The sequence below is a fragment of the Chinchilla lanigera genome, unplaced genomic scaffold (genome assembly GCF_000276665.1).
Source record: "Chinchilla lanigera isolate Chin_1 unplaced genomic scaffold, ChiLan1.0 scaffold00026, whole genome shotgun sequence".
NCBI classification, from domain to species: domain Eukaryota; kingdom Metazoa; phylum Chordata; class Mammalia; order Rodentia; family Chinchillidae; genus Chinchilla; species Chinchilla lanigera.
Window position 1 is genome coordinate 12964113 of NW_004955427.1, and position 11442 is coordinate 12975554.

At 45.5% G+C, this 11442-nt stretch overlaps 1 protein-coding gene across 1 annotated transcript in view; it reads right to left on the minus strand.

Moving 5' to 3' along the window:
* Positions 1 to 10908, minus strand: part of Ccdc80 (coiled-coil domain containing 80) — a 29791-nt gene extending 18883 nt beyond the window's left edge. The window contains exons 1-3 of the mRNA XM_005386391.2: positions 10090 to 10908; positions 7781 to 9697; positions 757 to 913 (exon numbers count right to left, since the gene is read on the minus strand). Of these exons, the coding sequence (XP_005386448.1) occupies positions 757 to 913; positions 7781 to 9697; positions 10090 to 10101 (2086 nt within the window). The 5' untranslated portion in view covers positions 10102 to 10908. The remainder of the gene's footprint in view (positions 1 to 756; positions 914 to 7780; positions 9698 to 10089) is intronic.
* Positions 10909 to 11442: the final 534 nt, after the last annotated feature.

Sequence of the window (11442 nt, forward strand, 5' to 3'; positions counted from 1 at the left end):
TGATTGCAAAAAATAGTTTTTTAGAAATAAATTTTCAGAGATATAATAATTATGCAAGAAATGGGTGGGTCAGATTTTGACCTTCTAAGTGTGAGGCTTAACTAACTACAGAAGTCTTCCACATTCCCGTGAGAACTGCAGTGAGTTAGGTCGGAGCTGTCTGTGCCGAGCTGTGCGCCTCATGAATCTCATAGGCACCATTAATATGAAAAATTGTGAAAACTCTAAACTCAGCCAAATTCTTGTGCTTTCCAAAAAGACTTGGGAACAGTTCAGTCCATATTTTTGGTGACTTTTCATTTGGCTTAATAGCCTCACTCAGCTCTGGTTACTTCCCTCTCAGGCTTGCCAAAGTCAGGCACTTCCAGGGCTCTGGCTGGTCCTCACTGCAATGAGTAACCTGAGGTTTAAAGTCTGCGGGCGGATTAGGCAACAAGGCAGGATCCAGAAGAACGGGGCTGGGTGTTGCTCAGCTTCTCCCTACACTGCGCTCCTTTTCTCATCTCCTCTACCCTACTGACTTTCAGATGGAATGCAGTGCTTGCGTATTTTTTACTTTCAAGTGCTGAAAACATCAGCCAGAACCTGCCTGAAATGGTGATGCAAGTAAGGAGGCCAACAGACTTGCACTGTCATGAACAAAGAGATCTCCAGACATCAGACTGTTCCTTTGGACCCCCTCAAAGCCCCTCCCATAACGTGCGTCCCACCCTATATCTGAGAAAAACAAAATACGATGAAAATACTTAAGAGAACCTAGCTGGAAGTGGTCGATTTTCATGGAGCTGTTACTGACAGGGCCGAAGATGGTGATGACCGACATTTTTCGGGTGGCCATCTTGCAGAAATTCTCCAGATATTCATCTCGCTGCTGCACGTACATGTTGTTCTCAGCCTTGGGAGCAGTGATCAGCTGGAGGTGGTGAGAAGGAGCAAATATTACTTCATAGCATTAGCTTTGCTGGGCAAAATCCAACGACATTATTTGGAATAGGGGGCAGGTAGTGACTACAGACTACCTACACTACAGACAGCTCTTAGTTGGCATAACAAAGGCCAAAAGGGGCCATTTGAACAGGCCTCTTTTGTTTTAAATGAATCCATGCATCTTAGATAGTTCTGCTCACTTCCATTATTTACTTTCATCATTCCTTGTGTCTCGGTTTTCTAATCCATGAACTCTGCACGTGAAGACTTATTTTGCAAGTCTGTCTTAAGTATCACTTGATGCCCTGGCATGCAACCACGGTTCAACATGTTTCTGCCTTCTCTCACTTTGATCTCTATTATCTTAACTGACTAATCAGACATCGAAACTCTTTGCTACACTTCACAAACTGGCCAACATCAACCTGTTCATTCTGGAAGCAGAAGTCCATAAAATTTTATTTTGATAGTGACCAGGTCCTGGTTGATGTCCTTGACCCCAAGTCCCTCATCTGGGGTGAGGTGTCTGCAGTGAACACCAGGTACTCACAGTTGACTCGGCACTGAGCTAGGAGACCGCCTCTATAAAATAATTTTTGTAGATGATTTCTTGCATTTGACCTTATTCAGATATCTCTCAGCCACTTTTCTCCTTACCCACCCAGGATTACAAACCGTGCCTGAAGTTTGTGGCTATTTACTTGGCATTTTTCTCAGGGGGAGTCAACATGGTGTTAACTTCTTCAAATATTTTATCAGAAATGGGCAAGAAATTTGATCTTACCTTGACCTGGAATTCGATTTTTCTCTGTCAGCTGTGCTCATTGATATCTGCAGGCTTTCCTGCTACAAATTCGCTATGCATGACAAAATACTCTCTCTTAAAAATTAAAAGATGTTCAAAAGCATTTTTGAGTGAAACACTTAAAAAGCTTGTCAGAAATAAAGGTTTTTTTCTTCTTTCAGATTATTATTTACTTATAAGTAGACACACTCCAGTTCATTTTTTACTTATGCTTGTATGATGGTTTAGGTGGCTAGGAAATGTTGTTTGAGTAGTGTAATTTCACAAGGGGAAAAGTGATAAAATTTCTCTAAGCTTATTCATTAACTCTTATCTTTTTAGTGCCTCTAAAAAGGTATGATGATACATTTAGTTTGCTAGTGTGCTTTAATGAGCTATGGGGGATTTTAGATAATAGTTTGAATCTTGGAGTTTTATTTTAATTTGACCTGTCTTAGTTTTTTCTTTCTGACTCTTTGCTCATAAAAACACATTTATATTGTATAATATATATTATAGTATACAAAAACATGTATTTTGTATATTTTGAAATATACAAAATGAACTTCTGAGAGCATAAAATTGTGAAAGCAAAGGTAACAGAAAGAGATTTACTGTTAATGATTTTGGACTCCTTAACCTTAGTTGAGAATAAGCCTGTACCCAGATTATAATTAGAGTGGTGCCTACACGTAGCTGGCCAGATGCTAGGTAAGTGATAATTACCTGCCTCTGTAGCTTCAACTATGCACAAAGACTTCATTTCATTCCTCTCACAGTTTGCTATGGACCCTGACGATCCACAGACAGACCATGGTATGAATGGGTTTTAAAAGTTCTTGAAGCGTCTTCTCTATGTGGGTGTACACAATTAGGAATTTCAGACAATATGTAATCATAGAGAAACTCTTTCTCCCAAACAGCTCTGCACACAGTAATGTTAGGCTGTGAATATCCAGTGGCAATCAGCGGCAATCAGCAGCAATCTCAAATAAATAAAAATCTCTGAGTCTTATAGTTCCCTCGAGCCTTTGACCAAGGATGCCTTAACCCACCAGTGAGGCGGCATTCATTTCACATGACTCATTTCCTGGCTTCTGGCCCTCCAGGATCTGGTTCCAGCCTCTCTCTTGCTAAGGTTCCTCCTATCCCTCCCTTAAATGACCTCTTTACCACCAGGATCCCGATTAGTCTGAAATGAAAGGAGTGCGAATATTCTTATGAAATGAAAGGAGTCTTGGGCAGAATGGCACAGAAAAAGGCTACAGCCAAAGCTAGAGGGCTAGCACTTTGGTCCTAGTTAAGCCCTCTGCTAGGCTGTACCCTTAACAAGTCCACTTAACCTTATGAACCCCAGGGCTGGGGATTTAGCACAGTGGCACAGCACTCGCCTGGCAAGTGCAAGGTCGTGAGTTTGATTCCCGGTACCGGAAAAAAACAAAAAACAAACAATCTTATGAACCTCAGCTCTGTCATCTTTACCATGGAACAACTTCTGTGCCAATCTCATAAAGTTGTGAAAGTGGAGAAATAGGCTGTGTGCACCTGAGCACATATGTATCTGTTGCTCTGTTCTTGTTTTTGAGACACTTTTCAGAGACTCTCCCTGTACACCGACATTTCCATCACATGCATTTTCCAGTTTGACGGCATTTTTCTTTCTTTTTGAAACAGGGCTACACAGTTCAGGCTGGGCTTTGTAGCCCAGGCTAGCCTGGAACTCGAAACAACCCTCCTGCCTCAGCCTCTCAAGTGCTGGGATTACAGACATGTGCCACCAAACCCAGCTTGACAGAATTTTAAACAGTATTTAAAATGGAACACTATTTCCACTCTCTTCTTTCTAAAAAAGAGCATCCTAGAATTCCTCAGTAAACATTACCGTCTGTCATTTGTGCTGTTTCCAGTTCAGTGGCAATAAATCAAGGCATGTGTCACGGATTTAAAATTGTGTTATGGTTCCAACTTGTGTGTTGGTTCAACGGGTCTCAGGGAAGAGGAGGAAACCTGTTTGGATAAGTAAAGTGAGCAAATAGGAATGGGAAGATGCTAGGGAGAGGATATTTCAAGCCTCAGATTATTCTAAAAACCATATTATGCTCAAGACACTAGATTTTTATAAGATTCTGAAAAATAACTTTCAAGCTAGTAAGCTGCCTTGTAAAGCAGAGCCTATAAATCCTTTTCTAAATTTAAACCAAATAAGTAGGTTGCTGTCCTCAACATCCAGATCTCTGAAGATTGAAAATATTAACCCGCAGGAGACTCATTTGCTGAAGAAAACTTAAACTTGCACTTACACTCACATGATTTAGCATATGCAGGGCCCTTGTTCACCGACAAGTAGGTAGATTTCACAGTAGCAAGTGATGGCTTGTCAACTATATTTCATGTAGTCCAGTGTTTTAGTGATAGCTTACCTGCATTCTCACTGTCATTAATCCCACACTGACAATAAGCAACCTGAAGGATTAGGTCGAACGGGTTTTTATCTACGACTCTTGACTGCTGGAATACCAGAGAGGTCAGTGCAGAACATGAGCTGGGAATTACAGGTAGAAACTTTGCACTTACGCTCAGCACCAAATGTTGATGATTTTTATGTCTACCACTTATTTGGGTAACTGAAAGTTCAAAATGAATTTAAAATGTACATATTTATTAACTACCAGGACAATTATTTCATTTTCCTCTCAATTAATGGCCTATGCCATGGAAAACTCATATCCCCAGGAAGAAAATAGAGGCCTGGCTTGAGCTTTGAGTTCTAATTCTGGCTTTGCCCCATGTTAGCTATATACCTTGGGCACCTTCCAACCTCGTGAAACTTTTGCTTTCTCATCTATAAAGAAATCATTGCTTGTGGGATTAAGAAATCTATTAAGAAATCATTACTTGTGGGATTGTTGTGAAAACTGAACCACACAGACTAGGCAAAACCACTTGCAGGGTGTGCTCTATTCTCTAGACAGCCTGAGAGGCAAGGGGTGGTGAAGCATTAAACTCCAGCCTAGGACTACGGCTCCTGGCTCCATCTACAATGCCTTTGAAGTCTTCTAAGATGCCACTTGTGCAACCTTAACCTATACCATTTTTGTCAAGGTTTGTCTGCATAAGCAATAAGCTCAAGTAGCAGTTATGTGATGTTTTCCCATCTGGAGAATAATGAAAAGCACTGGGGGTTTACAATACATTATAACTGAAGCATCAGGCTACTGAAAAACTGGGGCGTGGAGCTCAGAGGCCTGCACTGTTCCTTGGAACGCAAATCTGCTCTCAGTTGAGCATGTTTCTCTGAGGCCAGTTGGATGTAATTGCTCTCAGCCATACTGAGGTAGTTAGAGAGTGCTAAGCCTTAAGGCATATTAGTTGAGCCACTGAGCTTCATGGATAACAGAAGAGTTTGATGGAAAAAAATGAGTGGAAAAAGGCTTAATGACAACAATAATGTCTTTCACCCAGAAACACTGGTTGCCGCCTCCCTGTCCGGTAAAACTCTTCTTTCCATCTTTTGTTTTTGTATCATGTCAATTTTATCTGATCTTTTCTAATCCATTCTTACTTCACACATCATTGGCTCTTCAGAAAACACACATCTGATACAATCACCAAGCGGGCACAGGGAGGATTGAAAGACTGCAACGCCTCCTGTTAGTATTTTCTTTCTAATAACAAACCTGATTCTCTTGCTAGTTTCAGAGTCAAAGCTGCCAGGAGCAATTCCAGCTAGTTTCTGTTTTGCCTCAAGTGACATCAGCAGAAGCTGTCCTTTGAGTTTCATTTGCTCAGAATTTATGACCCGGGAGAGTGTTAAGAGCAGAAAAGACCCAGCTGGGCTTTCAGATCCCTAACTAAGGGAAAGGAGAGAAAGAGCGAACAATCAAAAGCAAGAGTAAGATCAAAGATTCAGTATGAAAACCCCTTTCTTTTAACTCACAAACTAGAGGTCATGGAAGTATTGGCTGTGTGGGTGCACGGTTACAATCCTGACATATTATCCCTGGTTATTTTTCCCTCAGTTAAAACCTGACCGTGAGGAACACTTCACATGCCTTATCAGCTAAAGGGACAGGGTTGGGGGATGTGCTTTAGTGGGCTGGACAAAGTCCCAGATGTCCAGGGGGAGAGCAATGGAGCACACCCTGAATGCTTTCCCACAGCCCAAAGAGAGCCATTTGTCTTCCCAGGCCCCCTAACAAACACTCACATACCAGATAGAGTTGTACTCTGACATCAGTGATTCTTTTAATTCTAACTGTAATGTTCCTATTTAAGCTTGTGGAGTCTGGGAATACCCATGCAACTGTTAAACTCCTTAACACCTGTCATCTAATAATGCAAGTCTGTATAAGTACTTTAAGGCTCTGATTAAAAATTATAAAAACATACAAAAAGCACACAGTTAGGCCCACACAGACACACACACACTTAACCAGAGATTGTTCTGATCTATATAGTTCACTATTGATGGAAACAAATAAGGGAATTTGGGACATGCTCCACCCAGGCAAACATTGTGAAGACCTCTGCTCCAATGAACTTTTCAAATGTACATGGAAACTTTTTGAAACCAACAAAGATAATCGGTTACCAGAGTCCCCCTTCCTAGATCAGACCATTAATCTGAATTTAGGCCAGACTGGCAAAACGAAAAGGCCCTCTGAGAATGAATGCGCTTAGAGAACAGCTCCTAATCCCTTCGCTGGGTGAATGCAGTGCACATAGCCAGCTTGTGTAGTCAGCAGGATGGGTGCTGTCACAGCGGCAGGAGACGCCTCCCTCATCCAGGTGTGCGAGGAACACCATTGCTGACTTATATTATCCAGCATTAACTTATTAGCCTTTTACTCTGAGTTAATTGTTAGTTTTCCTCCTTGATATGCTGCAGTAATATGATGGCCCTACGAAGTCAGGGAGGACCCCAAGAAGCATGAGACGGGAGACATGAAGGGGAAATGAAGTCATTTTTGTATCACTGCCAAGAATTGTTCTTAGCTGTAAGATGGGCGTATTCCTGCCCAAAGCCTTCCTTAGACTTAACTAGACTGTGATATCATTCTATGGATAGTGGCAACCACGATCAAAAAAGAGGATTTTAAAATGAATCTTGCTCAATATTAGTGGCACTCGGGACCACAGGTAAAGTGGAAGTAGGGAATTCTTATCTCCTTCTTCCCACACTTATAGGCACACACACGTGTGCACACACACACTCATTTTATAGAGCCTCAAGAAAAACCAACATCTGGACCCTAAATCTACGCATATTTCTAGAGTGCCGGATATTGAAGCACTGACCCGGTTCCCTACATCCTGTCCCATAGGCTCTTACTGTAATCAGGCAGTGATGGAGGAGACAGTCTTTACTCAGAGAAGATTTATGCCAGTGGCTTTTAAAAGTATTTGTAAGGTCACACCAGTAAAGAGCTTCTTTACTTTCAGTCAAATCCACTCTCACCCAATCTGTTTTCCCTTCTGAGGCTTCTAATATTGAGGAATACCTAATCAGGAAGAGAAAAGAAACTGCCATGTTACCCGTACCTTCTAGTTTCTAAGTTCTAGCAGAGAGACGTGCTTATCTTAGGTTGTGACTAGAATCAAGGCATATCCATTTAGGAAACTCCATTCTTCTTTCTTTGTTTGTTTTGTTTTGTTTTTGTTTTTCTTCCGGTACCAGGAATCGAACTCAAGACCTTGCGCTTGCCAGGCAGGCGCTTTGCCACTGAGCTAAATCCCCAGCCCCTACCATTCTTCTTTTCTTATTTGAACTTGGTAAAGGAAACTATGTCCCAAAATGTACCATGGAAGAGAGAAGGACAAGCATGGTTCTCAGTCCTGGAAGAAGATGAGTCTAGGTGCTTCCCTGGTTTCACATCTAGGGACAGACCACACTGTACAGTCATGAGTTAGCTAGAGGTTCACAGAGCATCTACACCAAAGAGAGTGCCTGGCTTGGCTGTCCTTCCTGTCAAACTTCCTAAACTCCAATCTGGCATCTACAAGACTCCCAAGACAAACACAACTATGCCCTGCCTCTGCCCATAGAAGAGAGCCAAGAAGACTACTTACGAGGAGCCTTCGTTTGCCTTCAAAGGACCCCAGCAGGTCAGTCACTGACTTCTTGGGATTCTGAGGGAGGTGTTTCCCACTGGGTTTCTGATACCCGTCCTGCTCAGCTTTCCCTGCTTTTTTCTTCTTATTCTTCTCTTTCTCCTGCTTGTTCTTTTTCTCAGCCTTCTTTATTTGCTTTTCACTCTTGAATAACTTGTCTGGTTTCTCATTCTTTGCCTTCTTTTTCTTCTCTTTCTCGGGTTTCTCAGGCTTCTCGTGCTTTTTAGATTCCTTTGCATTTTGGGAGGGAGTGTTCCCCACCTGCAGCTCCTCCTCCAGCTGAGAGGCAGTAGGCCGGCCGAGCTCATACTTATCCTCATACTCATTGCTAAGAATTTTGTCTTGGGCCTTCTTTTTAGGAAGTTTTCCTTTTGCTGGCTTGTGAGGACCTGGCACCACATTTGGGTCCCGATGGCCATGTTCCCGTCTGTCTGTGCGGTTGTCCCGGAAACGGCCTGGGCCTGCAGCCCTCGTGCTGGGTTCCGAGGTGGAGGTGGGAGGGGTGACTGTGAAGCTGTCAAAGCCGGCGGCCTTGTTAGGCCTCCTAGTGGCTTGTGGCCTCTCCCTCTGCTGCTCCTTTCTGGGTGGAGGGTAGAGATTCTCTGAGACTGAGGAGCCCCTGTCAGTGGTCACCTTAGCTGTTGTTGCAGGGGGCTTGTGGGAGGCTGGGGAGGGGTGCACCCAGGGAGTCCAGGGCCTCTGGGTGGCTGGAAAGGTTGTGGTGGACATAGGTCTTGCAGCCACTGTTACCACCCTGGCCGTGGCCTGCGCGGTTGTTGCGGCTGGGGCAGGAGGAAGGGTCGTAGCCCGCGGGGTTGGGGGAGGAGAGGGAGGAGCCGCTGTGGTGGTGGGCAGTTTTCTCATCACCTTTACCCTAGTCTCTCTGGTTGGGGAGACCTGTGCTCTCCTTGAGTTCTCTTTCTTCGCCTCACTGCCCAGGCCTGGCCTTCCTGCTGCTCCTCCACTCTTGTTCCCCTCTTTCACCACCTGGCCCTCTACGCCCGCGGCCTTACACTTTTGGACAAAACCCTTCTGCCTGAGCTTCTCTATCCTGCGGATGGGGCCCTGGTCGATGACCTCGTACATGGCCTCCAGCCTGACTGGGTAAGGGTAGCGCTCCTCCACCTGCAGGGTCTTCTTCAGCAGCACCATGCCAAACTTGCCCTTCTCCAGCTTCAGGAAACTCATCAGCTTCGGGATGAGGCTGGGGTCCAGGGGCTGCTCCAGGATCTGGCCCTCGCTGGTGATCCTCCGCACCTGGCCCCCTTCCTCGCCGGCCTGGTGGAACAGCACAATCTGCTGGATGTGCCTTTCTGCCAGTTCACAGTACACATCAGCCTTCAGGAGGCTCATCATGAGGCGGTAGTAGCCTTCTGAGGCATGAGGGGCCGAGATGACCCACACCCTGTTCTTCCCTGCAAAGCCGGCCAGGATGTTGGGGGAGCTGGACCCAGAGGGGAAACGCAACACTCTGGACCGAGCAGAAGACCCCTCATCTCGAACCATGTCACGCGGAGAGCTTCTGGCTGTGGGTCTCAGCTGAGGTCTCACGGGAGCCCTGTTGATGCCCAAAGGGGCGGGCAGCACCGTGGGGCGATCTAGTCTCAACACTGGCACATTCCTCCTTCTTTGGAGGGGCTGAGGGTTTGCTTCTTCCAAAGTAGCTTTGTCAGTTCCGCGGGACCTCCCTGCGTGCCTCAGCAACCGAGCTGGCCGACCACTCACTGGGGAGACCAAGCGCACTTTCCGCCCTCCGTGGCTGGCTCTATGGGTGACAGGGGGGTGGGGTTCTGATCCACACACCAGCCACACTGCCAGCAGCATGGCCAAACCTGGTCCCATTCTCCACGTCATTGTGTAATTTGCTTTGGGGTGCTGAGAGGTCGGAAGACAGAAAAGGGAGAGAAGGAAAAAGAAAGAAAATCATTTCATTGCAAACAGAGCTGGTCCTTGTCTTTTCTCTATCTTAGCCAACGGGAGGGGGAAGGGGTGGTTGGAGAAGAAAAGGGAGAGAGGTCAGAGAACAGGGTGAGATCCTGTTGCTTCTAAGCCCCTTTAATTGTCAGCGCTCCGCGGAGACAGTAACACTAAGCAGGAAATCCAACTTAGATTCCCAGGCAGGGTGTTCACGTTGTTTCACTAGCGCTCTGGATGCTCCAGTGAAAATACAAACTGAGCATGCTAACTATGAGAACATTCACATTTCATTCTTCAAATAAGTGACAAAGAAACAAACACACCAGAGACAGACAGGCTGGCACACTTACGTGGTGGCTCATAGAGAGGGAATGCAGAGGATTCCGAGAGAAATCTGAAGCGTGGTCCCCAGGACAGTTTCCTCGATGAAATACTTTTCTTCCCAACCCTCTCTCTCCTGGCCGAGGGTGAGCAGTACAAAGCGATGTGCTGCAGCTCCGGTTCGCACTGCAGATCGCAGCCCGTCCTGGTCTGAGAGCTGACCTGACCCCTCTCCTTCTGGCTGTGTCTTTTTACCTTCGGGACAAGGGGGAAGAGGTGAAAGGTGCTGTCCTTGTCAGTCTTTGTGTCTCCATTTGTCTGCAGTCTCTCCTTGGTCTTGCGTGTGTCTGTGCGCCCGGCCCTCGTGGCTACACAGAACTTTCCCTAGAGTGGAGTCCTGGCGGTGTGTGACTCTTGCTCTTTCCCTCTTCAGAGTTCCAGGATCCTTCTTATCACCCTTTCTCCCACAGTTTGGCTTCGTCCCTTTGTTTCCGGGCGTAAAAGCCCTGGGATTAATATGTTTTCCAGGCTCAGGGAAAACGCAGGAATGTGATGTTGAAAAAGGATTTTTCCTCTTTGCTACACTTCTGTTCTCCGTTCATTTCTCTCACCTTTCCTTCCTTCTCTCTTCCTTCTCCTTCTTTTTCTTCCTCTTGTCTGGATGCGGTCCCAGAAATGTCAGCACTACCTTAGTTTTGCTCCAAACCAAACTAAACAGCTTCAGCCACTAGGAATCAAGGAAACTTCACTAAGAATTTAACAGATCAGCAAAACACACCTCCTTCCCATTTCAGCACACCCAGAGTGGGCTCGGAGAGGAGGGGGGCTGCACCCCCGAGCGGGGGAAAGTTTTGAAACTCTACACATCATCCAGACACTTTAGAACGGGATGACTGAGGACTTAACCCCCTCCATGCCAAGTCATGGGGCAATTTCTCCGCCCGTCTCTTTCTCACAGTGCACTTTGGGAGGGGAAAGTTCTCAGATTTCTGCTTCTGGCTGCTTGGTTTTCCACAAGGCAGACATGCATTTGGGTCGGGGGCTTGGCTGTGCATTGCCAGACCGTGTATATCTATTTATAACTCCACACATACATATTTTTTTATCTCTCTCCCTGCTTTATGCTTGTTCGAGGTTGGAAAAGCCCATGGAAAACATGACTAGATTGTTTTTATATTATGCTAATTGGGGGATCATATTACTGCGTTCTTGATCCTGGTTTCTCCCTGGCATGGAAGAAACTGGTAAAAAGTTAGAAATTCAGGCAGTGGCTGCTGTCCCTGGGGACGGTGGTTGCTATTACATTATATCGGTGAATGGGCATTCTGATGGCCAACGCTCTGGCTGGCGATTGTAGACAAAAGGATTCCTTGGGGGGCATG